Genomic DNA, 18,710 nt, shown 5'->3' with positions numbered 1-18,710 from the left:
TTTGGGAAAACAAATCCCATAAGTTGTGTGGAATTTATAGTTTAACCAAATATTTTTCTTCAGAGATTTCAAAAATACTGGCTTTTTCACTCCATGTCATTCTAAGTCTGTGTTTGTTGGCAACACATATAAAATTAAGTGCATTTGGTAAACATTTACTCTTGTGTTTTTCAGGAATTCAAAATGTCCTCAGCCTCTTTTGTGCAGTCCTCACGGAAAATAAGGTTCTCTTCCATTCCGCAAGTTTCCAGAGACTCAGTGATGCGTGCAGAGCCCTGGAATCTTTAATGTTTCCTCTTAAATATAGGTGAGCTTTTTTACTTGTTCTCTTATTATTCTCAAATTATGCATTAGTTATTAATGATTAGTCAAAACATCATGGCACAATAGTTTGAACTATAAGGTTGTATTTTACAAAATCATGATTCTGATTGAAATCTAGCCTAGAACTTGGAACTTTTGCAAGCCGTCCATTACTGAGTGTTGATTAATTTAGTGAAAATTAATTTGAATAGTATTATCAGTAGCATTTACTTCTCTTTGAATATGGTTGGTAATAAAATTAAGTTAGTGCTGTGATTTTTTTAATATTGAAGAATCATTAATTTTAGGGGTATTTTGGTATTATTGTTGTATTAAAAAAAGAATCCTTATCTTTTTTAGATCCCTACTAAAGAATTTGTATGTAAATGATAAGATATCTGGATTTGCTTCAAATAATACAGTAGGGAAGAGAACAAAAGTAGGTAGAAATATAAATGTGATTTGGTATTAGTAATTATCATATCTGGATTGGATACATGCAGCTTTTGTAAGTCCATACAAACTAGAAAAAAAGTAGACTATTTATATTTATATTTATTTTAAAACTTTTAAAAAATTTTACCTATGTGCTTTTCTTAACCCTTAGATATGTCTAGATCTTGCTTTTTGTATGTTAGCACTCTTATTGAATGCAAAGTCAAGTATAGAAAAATGGTATTTGAATGATTGTTTTATGTAGACAAATTACCAGTGTTGATGGGAAGGGTTCATCAGGGAGTCAGTGTCACTCTCTGATGTTATAAATGCTTCAAAGCCAGATTAAACACCCAAAGAGACTGCTTGTGTAGAAGGCGTAAGGGATAAGGATGCTACCCTGGATTCCACTTATTTAGAACTTATTATAGCTGATTGTATCTTTCACATGAAGATTTTTTTTAAGTCTGTCCTTTTCAAAATTAAGTATTAATAACCATGAAAATATTGTCGATAATTCAAAACATAGGTAATCTTGAAATTTCATAGCATAAAGATGAAAGAAAAATGTTTATATTATGGAGAAACAAATATATTTCACACATGTTTTCATTATTTCCAGTTATCCTTATATTCCCATCCTCCCGGCTCAGTTACTAGAAGTTCTAAGTTCGCCAACACCATTCATTATTGGAGTACATTCCATCTTTAAAACTGATGTCCATGAACTTGTAAGTATTTAACTTCAAATTGCCAGTTTGAGGCCAGAAGTTTATCTTATTACTTTTGAGTTTTATAACATTTCAACTTATTACTATTTTCAGCTCTATTGCATTCCCTACAGAAAAGATTGGCTGGAAGAAAAGCATAATTGAAAAACCTAAACATATTAATTTTTCTTTAGCAAGTATGAGAGATTTACAAAATAAATTCACTGATGCCCTCACCTTTGGCATTTTAAGTTTATCTTTCTGTATGCTTCATCCTGTCTATGGGAAAGGAAGATAAAGTAATCTATATATAATAGCATTCTATTTATACTTTTGTTATGACTACTTTAATTTATTCACATTTTGAAAGTAGGCCTGTATTAATGCTGAATGGTGGATAATTAAACAGCAAAAATCATTTGCAAAAAGAGTGAAGGATTTTAGTGGAATGCAGGTTCAGTATGAGCCCCACCAAATTATTCTATTTCTTTCCTTGGCCAGAGTGGCTCTGTTGGTTGGAGCGTTATCCCATATACCGAAAGGTGGCTGATTCAATTGTAGGTCAGGGCACATAGGGGAGGCAGAAGATATATAATTTCTCACATTGATGTTTCTCTCTCTCTCTCTCTCTCTCTCTCTGACCCACTCCCTCTCTCTAAAACCAATAAAAAGTGTATCGTTGGGTAAGAAGAAAGATTATTCTTTTTATGCCACAGGAATAGAAAGAAATACCAAATAAGAAAAGTAATACTCCACATCAATGATTTTTAACCAGTGTGCCATAACAATTTTTAAAACATACAACACGTGAATGTTTGATCAGGAACACTGACCTCTTTTCCCATATATCTATGTATATAAAAAGCCAGTGACCAACCAGAACGACTGGTCGCTATGACGCTGACTGTGGCCAGTGAACTGGTCCAAACGGGGGGTGGGACCAGCCAGCCAACTTCCTACAGCACCTTACCCCAGCCGGCCTTACCCCAGATGGGCCCCCGCTACCTCAATTGGCCCACAACTCCTCCCCATGGCTGGCCCTGCCTCCAACCTGCAGCCCCTCCCTTCAACTGACCCACGGCCCCAACCCCCAGTCAGCTCCACCCCCTTTTTGCTCCCCAACTCCAATCAGGGGCAGTGCAGGCTGGCCAACACCCATGGCACCTTCCCCATGCTGATGGCCCCTAATTGGCCCCCTCCACTCCAATTGGGGGCAGAGCTCATTGGCCAATCACCTGTGGCCCCTCCCCAAAGCTGGCCCAGCCCTGATTGGGCCCCAATCAGGGCAGGCCAGCCAGCCAACCTCCTGCTATCTCCTCCTCCTTACAGGCCCAGCCCCAATTCATCCTGATTGGTGCTAGCTGGCCAGACCCCACCCATGCACGAATTCATGCACTGGGCCTCTAGTTTTCAAATAAAAAAATGACAACAGCCAACACATCTATCTAGTTCCTTTTTAATTTTGATATCATTGTATAAAATATGTATAAATCAATAAACATTCAGTAAAACCTAGTTAGTACTAATTACATTAATAAAAGAGAAATATACAAATTGACTGTCACTTCACAGCACCCACTAGCCAATTAGAAGTGGATATGCAAATTAACCTGACAAAAATGCAGGTGGCCCGGCCTCCCAGCCATTTCCAGGCCTCTGGGCAGCACATATGCAGGCATGAAGTGGCCAGGCAGGGCAGGTAGGATGCCTGCTATGAGGGGGAAGACAGAGAGGCAGAGGAAGCTAGTGGAGTGGCACTTCAATTGGAGCAAAAACTGAAGGTTCCAGCCGGAGTGAAGATTAAGGGCTCCAGCTGAAGCGAAGACAGAAGGCAGTGGCCAGAGCGAAGGCCTGCATCCTGGGTTCTAGAGGGAAACCAGTACCAGCAGCCAGGGGAAGGAAGGCCTATTGCACAAATCTTCGTGCAATGGTCCTCTAGTTAGAAATATGTCCATCTATTGTACTTTATAGGTAATTTTTTTCAGTAATTTTTTTTTCTCTGGTGGTAGGACAAACCAAGTATTGCCTAAAGTAAATTTTCAAATTTTTTGATGAATACATTAGAATGAATTTTAATCCTGTAATCAATGAATTTTAATCCTATAAGTAATAACTTCAGCAATCTTGGCAAGTTTCTCTTACATTTGTATTTAAGTTATTTGTAAATAAACTTGTAAAATGCTAAAAGTTATTTTCTTTCTTGAGCACCTAAACAGTACCATTTTGATATATAATAATTGTTTTGATTGTTAACTTATGTAATGTGTTATTTAGGTTATGGCTACACTGCTATAATAAAGCATCCAAAATGCAATGGCCCAGACAAATGGAATTTTATTTAACACTCATGCAGCGATCCGTAAAGGGGTTCCTTATACCAGCCCAGTTTGCTCCATGATATCATTGAAAGTCCAAACTTATTTCCTGCTTATCCCTCCACCAGGATCCTCTCATGTATTGTCATCATCTGAGCATTCAGGGTTGGGTTGCTGCTAGTTCATAGCTTCAGCTATGGAAAGAGGAAAGAGAACCTCAGGTCGCCTCTATTTTGAGTACTTGAAAGTATACACATTGATTTTCACTTTTCATTGGCAGAGATTTAGTCACTTACATACCTAATGTCAAAGGAAGCTGGAAAATATGGTAATTCCCCCTTATCCATAAGAGATACATTAAAAGACCCACAATGGATGCCTGAAGCCAGAGGTAGTCCTGAACTTTATATATACTATCTCTTTTCTTATACATACATAGCTCTCCACTTAAAGGAAGCACTTTACAGCTTCTCTTTGGCATATCCAAATTGCCAGTATAACTACACTTGCACTTTGGGATCATTGTTAGGTAAAATAAGGCTATGTGACAACATGCACTGCAATAATGCCACAGTCTATATCAGTGATTTTCAACATTTTTCATCTCATGGTACATATAAACTACAATAATTACATTAAAATTCTGCAGAACACCAAAAAGTATATTTTTTGCCGATCTGACAAAAAAAATAGATATAATTTTGATTCATTCACACCAGATGGCTATTGTGTTGACTGTCACCATTTTTTTTTTTTTTTTTTTTTTTTTACAATATAAGGGAAATTAGGTCAGTGTCCCTGACTAAATAGTCAGGTATTGCATGTTTTAAAAATTCTTGTGGCATAACCAAAGGACTTGTATGCATGCATATAAGCATAAGTGATGAACGCAGACATCAGAGGGTGAGAGTGAGGACAGGACTGGGGGGATGAGCGGACAATGGGGGGATAAGGACACATTTGTAATACCTTCATCAATAAAAAAATAAATAATAAAAATAAAAATAAAAAAATTCTTGTGGCATACCAGTGTGCCTCTTTCGGCACACCAATTGAAAATCGCTAATCATAGTGGGTGGATAACATAATACATTGTGGATGCTACACAAAGGGATGATTCACGTCCCAGGCAGGCCAGTGGGCTGGCCCAAGATTTCAATACACTGTTCATAATGGCATTGCATTTAAAACTGATGAATTGTTTATTTCTGGAATTTTCCTTTTGATATTTTCAGACCATTTGACTGCAGGTAGCTGAGACCTCAGAAAGCATAATCATAGATAAGGGGGAACTACTCTAGACAGAAGCTCAGAAGCCAATAGAATAGCGTTCTATTACTATGGACAATCAACAGGCTCTTCCAGCCCTGGCTAGTGTTGCTCAGTGGTGAAGTGTCAGCCTGCACACTAAAGGGTCTCGGGTTCAATTCCTGGTTAAGGGCATGTACCTGGATTGCCAGTCAATCCTAGACCCAATGTGGGTGGCAACTATTATAATTGATGTATCTCCCTAACATCTATGATCCTCTTTCTCTCTCTCTCTGTTTCCCTCTCTCTCTCCCCTTCTGTTTCTCTCCCTCCTTCCCTCTCTCCCTTATACTCTCTCTAAAAATCAATATATTAAATATCCTCAAGTGAGGATTTACCAAAAAAAGAAGATGCTCTTCCATACCTGGTTCTTCTTATTTTGAATTAGTGAAGGTCAAATTAATTTGCTCAACAACAAATATATTGTATTAATTATATTAATTTTTATCTCTTTCAGTTAGATGTAATCATAGCAGATTTGGATGGAGGAACTATTAAAATTCCTGAATGTATTCACCTCTCCTCCCTCCCGGAACCACTTCTACATCAGACTCAAGCAGCTCTTTCTTTGGTATGCCATTTTTTTTTAATATTTAATTATAATTATCTTAGTTTAGATTTAAATCAAGAGAAAATTGCTATCATTAGCAATGTAATTACTTTTAAAAAAGGTCTTCAAACATGAATATAGTCTCATGGAGTATTTACTAAATATTATTTAAAGAATATACTTTGAATCCTAACTGAATATTTGTTATACATTCATTTTTTTTCACTCATCTTATTCACTTAGAACTGAATAATGTCATAGGTATTGGAAACACACGTGTGAAAACAAGACTAGACTCTGCCTTGAAGTAATTCTAAACCCCCATTAGAAGTCAGCACTTTTTCCTTCTCCTTCAACCTCCTACTGACATCTCATTCCTCCATGATAGGTGTGCTACTTGCAAAACAGTGGGATGTTGTTTTCAAATTACTGCAGGAAGATGTTACTTATAGACAGATTAAATGTCCAGCATTCTGTGTAGTGAAGTTTTAAGAAATCAGTGGCCTGTATGTTTCTCATTGGGATGAATTTAATTTTTTGTAGTTATTTTACCTTATTTGATTTGTAAAAGCACAGTATTTTATTTTACTGACAACATTTTTAGGTGCCCATTGATCCATCATCAGAAAATTCAAACTTAGAAATTCTGCATTTTAAGTCATTACTAGAACTGAAGCCTTCATATTCTCCTCAATATTTCTGTTAATTAATTCTTAATTATACTAAGAAACATAAAAATAAATGCTTGTTTAAAATTTTCCACTATAGAGAAATAGATCTGCACTAGACCATTCCCTTCCCAGAGGTAACTACTGTTTTATAGCTTATTGTATAGTCTTTCAGAACTTTGCATTTTCATTTATATGTACATAATGCGTATACATATATAGACTTACATATGTAAATTTTTCTGGAGCATGGTTTTTCATTAAATATTTTCTCTTGGAGGTCATTTCACAATAATATATACAGAATTGCCTCAGCTAACTGCATTGTAGTTCATGGAAAAAATATATTGTAATTTATATACTGACACTTTTTCATATAATGCTTCAAGTAGATTAAATAATAGGTTTTATTGATATTAAGATCTTCTATATAACAAAACTTCTTTGCTTTAGATTCTACACCCAGATTTGGAAGTGGCCGATCATGCTTTCCCCCCTCCACGAACAGCTTTATCCCACTCAAAAATGCTGGTAAGAAGTTTAAGATTTAAGTTTTATGCTTTTAAAGAGAACTGTACTTTTATTTGTACAATTGTTAAAGAAGCTGAATTACATGTACAACCTAGTAAAAATGAGTTACGTGGACAGCCAAGTAAACGGAGCACCAAATTAGAAATCAAGAGAATTGCTACTGACTCACCTCATGACCTGCTCAAGGAGGAATCCCAGGGCAGCACACTGACCAGTGGGGAGAAGGGCTAAAGCTGTTGTCCTGAGGAAGCATAGTAAGTAGCAGACAAAAAAATCAGAACCTAGGCTACAGCCTGGAAAATCGTGTCAAGCAGCAAATAAAAAGGCCAGGCAAGGATAAAAAAAGTAGGGAGAGGGAAGCTTACAAAAAATGGAAACAGTATTGTAAATAATAGAAGAGAATCAAGTTTGAGGAGTGAATGGTGAAAATAGTCCCAACAGAAGATATAACAGGGATCCCTTTTTAATTTTGCTCAGTGCATTTCTTATAGATGAGCTTTGTGGCCAATCAGGATCTTCATAGAGCTGGATACCTTTGACAAGTTCATTAAGAGTTCTTGACTATTTCCATTAATTAAAGAAGGGTTGACTAAATAAATTTCTAAGTGTTCTCCCTATTCTAAAACTATGATTTATATAAAAGCCTGAATTATTAAAACAGAGTTGAAGTCAGACCTTATTAATATGAGAATACATTTTTATAAGTTGGATAAATTTTGGGAGAATTTTATAAGCTTTAAAAAGTCTTTTTTTCCTTTGTATTTGTGATATTCTTTTGATGGCTATAAAAAGCAAATGACTTGGGAAATATGTCCTTCTTGAGCATGGTGAAAGGGGAGACTGTGACTTGTGTTTTTTCTGATAGGAAAATTGAATGTGCTGGAAGCAAGTTTTGTTTGGTTCAGTTTTAAAAAGAACTGTTGAACAGCCTATGCTGCCAACAGTGGAACAGACTAGATGCCGATCACTCAGGATTGCCACAAATGAGACTGATGTGTAGGAAGCACAGACATACAGATTGATTTAATAATCCCTCAACTTTTTTACAACTATTTGATTTTGTGATAATTCATTTTATTTTTTAAGAAATTCAATTACCTAACACGTTTCTTCTTATATTTGCAGGATAAAGAAGTACGTGCAGTTTTTCTTAGATTATTTGCACAACTTTTCCAAGGATATAGATCATGCCTACAGCTCATAAGAATTCATGCAGAACCAGTGATACATTTTCACAAGGTAAGGTACAGAACTATATAGAATCTGTTCAAAATGTAGACTCCCATTAAATAAAACAACTTGGTTGTCCTTTTCTGGCCATGTATTTTCCCCTTAATTTATCAAATGGGGTTATTTAAAATATTTGCTTTGTGTTGTTATATGATGATTTTTTTCCTTTTTTTATTGAATTTATTGGGGTGATACTTCTTGGATGAGGTATACTTTTTATCAAATGAATGCATTATTTACAGACAAAATTAGGCTAGTACAAAGTAGAATCTATTCAGATGCACAATTCTACAACACATCTGTATTGATAATTTTTAATAATATTATGGAACTAACATGTTTTCATTCAAAGTATAATGTTAACTTTATTTATTTATTTTTTAAAATGTATTTTATTGATTTTCCACAGAGAGGAAGGGAGAGGGATAGAGAGCTAGAAACGTCGATGAGAGAGAAACATTGACCAGCTGCCTCCTGCACACGCCCTACCAGGGATGTGCCTGCAACCAAGGTACATGCCCTTGACCGGAATCGAACCCGGGACACTTCAGTCCGCAAGCTGATGCTCTCTCCACTGAGCCAAACCGGTTTCAGCTATAATGTTAACTTTAGAAGCTCAGTCCTGGGCCCGGCTGCCCATACTTAGGCCGCTCACAACAGAAGGAGCCACAGCTGTTCTGTCATTGTTGGAGCCATGCTAGTCCCCAAGGAAGAGTGTAGTCAGCGACACCAAGTCTATAATGTTAACTTTAAATTGGTTTTCTTTTAAAATTGAGTATTAATTTTTTATTTTTCCTCCTGCTTTACAGACAGATTCATTTTTATTCTTTCTAATACCTATAGTATCTCAGGTATCAAAAACCTTTTTAAGAGAAGTGTAATTTATAGTAACACATTTTTGCATGAAGACACTTATTCAAGCTTTATCTTTCTACTAGAGCCCTGGTGCTTGTTGGGTCCCTTGGCCTAGCTTGCACCCTCTTGCAATTTGGGACCTCTCAGGAGATGTCAGAGAGCCAGTTTCAGCCCTGATTCCCGCAGGCCATGCTTAGGGACCCCATTAGTGCACAAATCCCGTGCACTGGGCCTCTAGTATTTATATAAGATCTTTGGTTACTCTCTTTCCGCCCTCCCCCCAGCAGCAACCCAACCCATGGCCAATTTCACGAGGAATCAAGCTCCTTCCTCCTCCTCTACTGGTCAGACCGTCTGCCCCCTGGTAGTCATTTTGCGTCATAGCTGCCAGGCGAACAGTCAACCGGTCAAACTGTTGATGGTCGCTTAGGCTTTTATACATATAGATAGATTTATTTTGTTTTGTGTTCCATTCATTACTCAGTGATAAATTATTCATTTCACATTTTCTTTCTTTACAGACAGCTTTCTTGGGGCAGCGTGGTTTGATTGAAAATGATTTCCTCACTAAAGTTCTCAATGGAATGGCATTTGCAGGTTTTGTTTCAGAAAGAGGCCCTCCCTATAGATCCTGTGATCTCTTTGACGAGGTATAGTTTTTATCAAATGAATACATTATTTACAGACAAAATTAAAATGGTACAAAGTAGAGAAGTAATATTTTAAACTTTTAATCAAAATTATAACTATGTTATACATTAAATATAAAATAATCCAAATATTATTACTATTATGCTTATCAGATCTTGATATTTAAAATGTGAAAATATAATTATAAAAAATAGAACTATAGGATATCTCAGACATACATAAAATCTTGAAAACTTAATTTTAAATTGTTGATTAAAATCTTTTTGAAAAAATTGACAGTGATTGTGTAAGTAGAACATTTATTTTTGAAGGTAATAACACAATTCCTTTATTGGTTTCATAGAGAAAAAGTCAAAGTTTAATGAGTAGATATATGACTTTAAGCAGTTATATATTGTCTCTCAGGGTCCTAGAGACATAATTTAGCTTAGTAGCATTCTTCCTGATATCCATAATAGCTCCCTTGGGAGATATTAACTATATAAAAGACAGGTTTAAGTCTCTATCACCAAGGAATTGGCCTTAGAAAGGGAAAGTTAGAATAGATGTGAGTTAAAATACAGATGCTATTTTGTGTTCATTCTGATTTCTCTTATTTTAATGCATCTTTCCATTTACCATTAAACTATTTTCATAGAAGTCCATTCTGGTAGATAGAATGAAAAATGTTATTCCAATTTCAGTTTCTGAAAGAGCACTGTGCTTGAACCAATAAATGTAAAGTTACTTGAAGTCTGTAAAAGAAAACATTCCTAGCACCCAAGCTAGTGGAGAATAATAATAGTGATCATATTTTGGAGTTGCTGATTTTATTTTATGTAAAGAAGGTAGGACTCAAGGTTTTAAAGATCCTTGGTTCAGAAAAGGATCTTTTATTTTTCTTATATAGAGATAATTAAGTATTCACAGGTGAGATTGAAAGAAGAGGCACATGTTTTAATTCTGAGTATGGAGAATTGCACCAAATGCTTTAATTAATAGTAGAAAAAATTATATGAGGACTTAGGAGCAATTGCCCTGAGGTGGACTATTATTTCTTACAGTTCTAATACCAACATTAAATATGATTGGTCATTGGTTATCTAATATTAACATACTAGAGGTCTGTTGCATGAAATTTGTTTGTGGGGGAGTCCCTCACCCTGGCCTGCACCCTCTCCAGTCCAGGACCCCTCTGTAGGATTGGGCCTAAACCAGCAGTCGGACATCCCTCTTGCAATCCTGGACTGCTGGCTCCTAACCACTCACCTGCCTGCCTGATCACCCATAATCACTTTGCCTGTCTGCCTGATCACCCCTAACCGACTGACCTGATCGCCCCTAACTGCTCCCCTGCTGGCCTGATCACCCCTAACCGTCTCTACCTCGGCCCCCACTACTGTGGCTTTGTCCGGAAGGAGGACCAGACATCTGGAAGATGTCCGGTTGACCCAGTCTAATTAGCATATTACCCTTTTATTAGTATAGATATCAGCCTTTAGTATATTAGTATAGATCAGGGGGTCTTCAAACTACGGCCCGCGGGCCACATGCAGCCCCCAGGGGAGTCTGATCCTGCCCGCCAGGTTTTTTGGGCAGTGAGCGCAGCCAAGGTGTTACAGTAGGAATTAGTAGTTCATATAGTCCGGCCCTCCAGCTCTCTGAGGGACCGTGATCTGGCCCCCACTTTAAAAAGTTTGAGGACCCCTGGTATAGATCCTAAGTAATTGAGACATAATGTTTTTGGAGTTAAATTATATGCTCTTCATACTCTTTTCTAGCTCATTTTATTAGTCTCTGAAGCATTTTGAATAGTAATATTTGTTTATATATCCCCTTTCTTTTCTATCCAAATTCTCCCTTCTGGCAGTTTCGTCACAACTAATAATTTATATAAATTAATTAAAAAAAAAAAACTTGCTTGCTACAGCCTCTGACTATTTTTGTACATCCTTCCCTTGCCTGGAGTGCTCTCCCTCTACCTTTCAGTCTGATTGACCAGCCATTCTTCATACTTTGCTCTTATTTTACCACCTCCCCAGAGTACATTGGAGGTCTACTAGTCTACATTGAGCTTAATTTTGTATCTCTAACTTCATCTGGCAGCTTATCTTTTACTAGAGGCTGGTTACACGAAGAGATTTGTGCAATAGGCCTTCCTTTCCTTGGCTGCCAGCACTGGTTTTCCTCCGGCATCTGGGACCCAGGCATTCGCTCCAGCCGGAGTCTGCCATCTTTGTCTTCGCTGCAGACTCTAGCCAGAGTCTGCCATCTTCGCCTTTGCTGCAGACTCTGGAATCTGCAGTCTTGTCTTTGCTGCAGCATTTCTCTTCTTTGCCTCCTGCCCTCCCTCTCATAGCAAGCGTCCTGCCCCGCCTGGCCACTCCTGGGCGGCTGCCATCTTTGGCCTTCTAATTTGCATACTTACTCTGATTGGCTGTGGGCATAGTGGATGTATGGTCAATTTACATGTTTGTCTATTATTCAGGAAGATTATGTGCTTTTATAGACATAAGATACATATATCCTTTAGATTAGAAACAATGATAAGGCAAGGACCTTGTCCAAGATTCCTATTGCGTCTCTTAGTGTTCATCCTGTTCTAGGTTCTGCCAGCAATGATGATTTTTGACATCTTGTTGATATTACTTGAAAACCAGTTCATATGTATCCTTGTCAAGTGCCTAAAAGCAATGAGACATCAGACCTAAGTAATTTCTTGTCTGTCATCTTTGGCCGCTTAGTTGGTTTGCATTAGAGTGTGCTTTGTAGGAAAGTTGTGTGCTTCTGGGAACGGGATCCTTGTTCTCATTTAGCTTGGGCAGCCTACCCCACAAAGGATTATGGAGCTTATTCCCACACTCCATCAAATAGGCCTGTTAGAAGGAAAAGTGTTTGCCCTTGTTTGACAGTCTTTCTGAATCCTGGCCTAGAATAGGTGAAGTCGTGGTTTTAAATGTCTGTCTATTCCAGTAAATCTAATAGTTCCTAGAAGAAAATGTCTTATAACCTTTTTAAAAAATTCATCCATCTTCCCACTCCTCCTTATTCATTTTTTTCCTGTAAGTACTCTTCTCTCTACTCCAAGTATATACACTCTCCCAGTTCTCCCAGCTAGTTATTTAGTAGGGACATGGATTAGAGTTTATATAACTTGGGAACTGGAAGGAGCCTAAAGATCGTCTTGTTCCTCCATCTTACATTAGAGATGAAGAAACTGGAGCTTAGGAGTTTTTCCAAATTTCACTGTTAGCAGAGCTGGAACCAGCATCTGAATGACCTGACTTAAACATTTGGTTCGTGTTTTGTGAGTTAGGGACATGTTCTGACCACCCACACTTCTCAAAATGAGAAATGTCTAAGTGAGGCCTGGAGAATGAAAGGGTCTCTGAGATCCAGAAATGACTTTTCCAAGAGGAAATAGGGCCCTAAATCATCAGGGGGAGACCACTGAACTATCCAATGACTGGATAGACTCCATGCATCTAGAATAGTGGTGAAGCCCAGCAAAAATCTAAAATATTATTTTAGTAATAGTATATATTTTGGAATCTTCTTGGTTTGTAATGATAAGAAATTATCACAGTTTTCTAATTCAGCATATCTTAGAATTGATGTTTTGCCATTTCATTCTTTTTTCAAGCTGGTAGCTTTTGAGGTAGAGCGAATTAAAGTTGAAGAAAATAACCCACTGAAGATGATAAAGCATGTCAGAGAACTTGCTGAGCAACTGTTCAAAAATGTAAGTAAGTATATTTATTTAGATAGTCATTAATTTTTAAAGTGCTAATAAATTATTTTGTTTGAGAAACTGAAAAGCTTCATCTATCCAGTGATAATCTTCTTGTTCTAACTTCAGACCTTTGGGACTATAAGTTAACAAGATATTATGGTTGCTACTATGTATCAAAATAGATCTTATTATTTTTTTTTAACAATGTTCCTGTCAATTATTGCATTATGAAAACTTCTTAGTTACAATTTACCATTTGTCATTTGCCCTCATTGTGATTTTCATTTAGGTTTCTAACTTCTTAAAAGTATATTGGGCATTTTAAGACATAAGTATTATACCCATTGGAGACCAAAACTACCTCAGACACAACTGTCCCTGTCCCACGCTTTAGTGAGGGTCCACTGGATCAGGAAAATGATTTGAGTTGAATTGTTTTGAACAAACAGGGCATGAAAAGCTAGAAGACAGAAGATTGCCCAGTCACCAACTACAAAAACTCAAGGGTGAAAATATTCTCCATATAACAGAAATGCCATAAGTGTAAAAGATTGATGTTTCACACTGGTAAGGTGTGAAGTAATAATTTGGGTACCAAGAAAGAAGATAACCTAAAATGATAGGGTGGTTATGTGCATGTGGAAAAATGGCTAATGATTACAACTCCTTCCTCTGCTTATAAAGCTTTTACAGAGTCGAATCCTTTTACTAAAAAAAAAAAAAGGAAAGTAAGAGGAAATTTGAGGGAAGTATTTTTCCTTCCCCAACCCCAGAGAGGAAGGGAGAAGGAGAGGGATAGAAATATCAGTGATGAGAAAGAATCGTTGATCAGCTGCCTCCTGCATGCCCCACACTGGGGATCGAGCCCCCAACTCGGGACCCTTCAATCCACAGGATGACACTCTATCCACTGAGCCAAACTAGGTAGGGTGGAAATATTTCTCAGAAGAATAGTTAAGAAGAATGAGGAACCCATATCCTGGTATTGTTTAACGTAATGATTTGCATAGGTGCACGTTTTTGGATTTTGGGTCATTGTTAGTCACATTCCTTCAAAATCTGAGAACCAAGTTGTGTTTCTTTATTCAATTATTTATGAATTTTATTTCTGAAGTTACTTTAAAGTATATACTTTAGGCAGATACCCTAAACTCCATATATAACTGTCCAATACTGTAATAAATCTATTTCTTGATCAGTATGATGGAACTTGGAGGGGTAATCTGCCAGAAGGAAAACTTGTGTTCTGTGCTGGTCTTTGCCATTTATGATGGCTGTGTACAACTAATGTATAGCATGAACACATGGGACAGTTCTTTTGACTTATTGTATTAATAATAATAAATATTGAATGTTTAAAGCAACATGCCAGGAATGGGGTTAAGCACTGTACATAGTATATCATCTCTAATCCTCATATAATTATATAAGATATAGGTGTCATTACCTACATTTTACTGGGGATAATTGGCTCAGGATTGTAAATGCCTATTAAATAATTGAATCCAGATTTTAAATCCAGGAATTTTTATCTATCCAATTCCTAAGTTGATGTTCATTCACTTCCATTAGGCTGGCTCATCTTCAGCTGGAAAAAAATGTGGTACTTCCAATGGCTGATTTTATAGTTGGTTTTTAAAGCACTTTAACGTATTTTAACATATGATCTTGGAAGTTATCCTATATCCTTTGAGATAGATAGTGATATTGATGTTGATAAGTGAGAAAACTGAATATCAAAAAGCTTTTTTCCTTGCCCACTTGGAATGATTTATTGATATATTTTGAAAAGTAAAAAAAAAAAAAATAATAATAACTGGGGGTCAGTATTTGATACTCTGGGACTGATTCCTTTAATACTGAATGTTTATTTCTTAGATTTTTGCAAACCTATTCCAGAACTGCAAAATTTTATAGCCAGTAAGTGACCAGAGCTGGGTTTCTGACACGCATTTGTCCTGTTACAAGACTGAGTACACAATGCATGTTAGGGAGTATGCCAAGCCACATTAGTGAAGAAATTAAAAAAAATTTTTTTGCCATTCTAGTAGAGCAACTTCTAGAAAAAAAGATTAAAAAGCAGGAGGAGAGCCTACGGGAGCTTTGGGACAAAACAAAACAAAATAATATTCGAATAATAGGGGTTCCAGAAGGAAAGGAAACTGAGGTAGACATGGAAAAAGTATTTCAAGAAATAATGACAGAAAACTTTCCTGAAATAGAAAAGAAAAAACCCACACAAATACAAGATGCCCGCAGAGTCCCAAGCAAAATGAATCCCAGAAGACAGACTCCAAGGCACATTATAATTAAATTGGCAAACAACAACGACAAAGTAAGAATCTTAAAAGCAGCCAGAGAGAGACAGAAAGTTACATACAAAGGAACCCCCATCAGACTAGCAACTGATTTCTCAACAGAAACTTATCAGGCCAGAAGGGAATGGGATGAAATATACAAAGTCATGCAAAGGAAGGGTCTGAATCCAAGAATACTGTACCCAGCAAGGCTATCAATCAAAATTGAAGGGGAAATCAGGAGCTTCACAGACAAAAAAAGACTGAAGGAATTTATCTCCACCAAACCAGCAATGCAAGAAATGCTAAAGGGTCTACTGTAAAAATAAAGAAATAAGAAGTGAAGAAAGAACACGGGTATAGAATAAAAATGGCGTCAAATGAGTACCTATCAATAATAACCTTAAATGTAAATGGATTAAATGCTCCAATCAAAAGACATAGGGTAACAGATTGGATAAGAAAACAAGACCCATACATCTGTTGTCTACAAGAAACCCACCTCAGAAAAAGAGATGCACACAGACTGAGGGTGAAGGGATGGAAAAAAGTTTTCCAGGCAAATGGAAATGAAAAAAAAGCTGGGGTAGCAATACTTATATCTGACAAATTAGATCTCAGAGTGAAGGACATAACAAGAGATAATGAAGGTCACTTCATAATACTAAAGGGAACAATCCAACAAGAAGAAATAACCCTGGTAAATATATATGCACCCAATACAGGAGCAACCAAATACATTAAAAAACTGCTAGAGGACATTAAGGGAGAGATTAATAGCAATACAATCATAGTAGGAGATTTTAATACCCCACTGTCACCCTTCGACAAATCATCTAAACAAAAAATCAGCAAAGAAATATCAATCCTAAATGACTCACTAGACCAGATGGAATTAATTGACATCTTCAGGACACTCCACCCCAAAGCCACAGAATATACATTCTTCTCAAGTGCACATGGGACATTCTCAAAGATAGACCACATTTTGGGACATAGGCAAAGTCTCTTCAAATTCAAGAAGATAGAAATCATATCAAGTATCTTCTCAGACCATAATGGCATAAAACTGGAAATTAACTACAATAAAAATAATCCAAAGAAATCAAACACATGGAGACTAAACAGCTTGCTATTAAACAAGGACTGGGTTACCAGAGAAATCAAGGAAGAAATTAAAAACATCCTGGAAACAAATGACAATGAAAGCACAACAATCCAAAATCTTTGGGACACAGCAAAAGCAGTTTTGAGAGGGAAGTTCATATCCTTACAAGCCTATTGCAAAAAACTAGAAAAAATAGTAACAGATGATCTAACTCTACAACTCAAGGAGTTAGAAAAGGAGCAACAAGAAAAACCCAGTGTAAGCAGAAGGAAGGAAATAACAAAAATCAGAGCAGAGATAAACGACATAGAGACCAAAAAAACAATACATAAGATCAACAAAACCAAGAGCTGGTTCTTTGAAAGAATAAACAAGATAGATGGACCTCTAGCCAGGCTAACCAAGAAACAAAGAGAGAGGACCCAAATAAACAAAATCAGAAATGAAAGAGGTGAAATAACAACAGACCCCACCGAAATACAACGGATTGTTACAAAATACTACGAACAACTCTATTCCAACAAACTGAACAACCTGGAGGAAATGGACATATTCCTAGAAAAATACAAACTTCCAAAACTCAATCAGGAAGAATCTAAAAATCTCAATAGACCAGTGACTTGGGAAGAAATTGAAACAGTCATCAAAAAGCTTCCAGCAAACAAAAGCCCAGGGCCAGATGGCTTCACAGGAGAGTTTTACCAAACATTCAAGGAAGAACTAAAACCTATCCTCCTCAGACTATTCCAAAAAATTCAAGAGGAAGGAACACTTCCAAACTCCTTCTATGAAGCCAGCATCACCCTAATACCAAAACCCGATAAAGACAACTCAATGAAAGAGAATTACAGGCCAATATCCCTCATGAACATAGATGCCAAAATCCTCAACAAAATTCTAGCAAATCGGCTCCAGCAGAGCATCACAAAGATCATACACCATGACCAAGTAGGATTTATACCAGGAATGCAAGGTTGGTACAATATCCGCAAATCAATAAACGTGATACATCACATAAACAAGTTGAAAGATAAAAATCATATAGTCATATCAATTGATGCAGAAAAAGCATTTGATAAAATCCAACACCCTTTCCTGATAAAAACTCTTAACAAGGTGGGAGTACATGGATCATACCTCAACGTAATAAAAGCTATATATGATAAACCCACAGCCAACATCATACTCAATGGGCAAAAACTAAAACCATTCCCTCTAAGAACAGGAACAAGACAGGGATGCCCACTATCGCCACTCCTCTTTGACATAGTACTGGAAGTACTAGCCATTGCAATTAGACAAGAGGAGGAAATAAAAGGCATCCAAATTGGAAAAGAAGAAGTAAAGTTATCCTTATTTGCAGACGACATGATATTGTATATAAAAAACCCAAAAGACTCCATTAAAAAACTAATTGGCTTAATAAATGAATTTGGCAATGTAGCAGGATACAAAATTAACACTAAGAAATCTATGGCATTTCTATACACCAACAGTGAGTTTATAGAAACAGAGACTAAAAAAGCAATTCCATTTACGATCGCACCAAAAAAATTAAGATACCTAGGAATAAACTTAACTAAGGAAGTAAAGGACCTATACGCGGAAAACTACACGACACTGAAAAAAGAAATAGAGGAAGATGTAAACAGATGGAAGAACATACCATGTTCATGGATTGGTAGAATCAACATCATCAAAATGTCCATACTTCCTAAAGCAATCTATAAGTTCAATGCACTCCCCATTAAAATACCAACGGCATATTTCACTGACCTAGAAAGAACTCTCCAAAAGTTCATTTGGAACAATAAAAGACCCCGAATAGCCACAGCAATCCTGAGAAAGAAGAGTAAAGTAGGAGGTATCTCAATACCAGACTTCAAACTGTATTACAAAGCCACTGTTCTCAAAACAGCCTGGTACTGGCACAAAAACAGACATATAGATCAATGGAATCGAATCGAGAACCCAGATATCAACCCAAATCACTATGCTCAATTAATATTTGACAAAGGAGGCACTAATATACAATGG

The 18,710-nt window shown here is 36.7% G+C and overlaps 1 protein-coding gene across 2 annotated transcripts in view; it reads left to right on the top strand.

Moving 5' to 3' along the window:
• The window catches only part of SBF2 (SET binding factor 2), a 305,413-nt gene that overhangs the window by 155,171 nt on the left and 131,532 nt on the right, over window positions 1-18,710 (top strand). For both annotated transcript variants that reach the window (XM_084893456.1, XM_084893455.1), the window contains exons 7-13: window positions 175-307; window positions 1,361-1,469; window positions 5,529-5,642; window positions 6,743-6,820; window positions 7,946-8,059; window positions 9,427-9,555; window positions 13,179-13,277. In XM_084893456.1, the coding sequence (XP_084749582.1) occupies window positions 175-307; window positions 1,361-1,469; window positions 5,529-5,642; window positions 6,743-6,820; window positions 7,946-8,059; window positions 9,427-9,555; window positions 13,179-13,277 (776 nt within the window). The remainder of the gene's footprint in view (window positions 1-174; window positions 308-1,360; window positions 1,470-5,528; window positions 5,643-6,742; window positions 6,821-7,945; window positions 8,060-9,426; window positions 9,556-13,178; window positions 13,278-18,710) is intronic.

The sequence above is a fragment of the Pipistrellus hanaki genome (assembly GCF_964339955.1).
Source record: "Pipistrellus hanaki genome assembly, chromosome: 9".
NCBI classification, from domain to species: Eukaryota; Metazoa; Chordata; class Mammalia; order Chiroptera; family Vespertilionidae; genus Pipistrellus; species Pipistrellus hanaki.
Note: the sequence above shows the minus strand (reverse complement) of the source record. Positions and strands in the feature narration are given on the sequence as shown.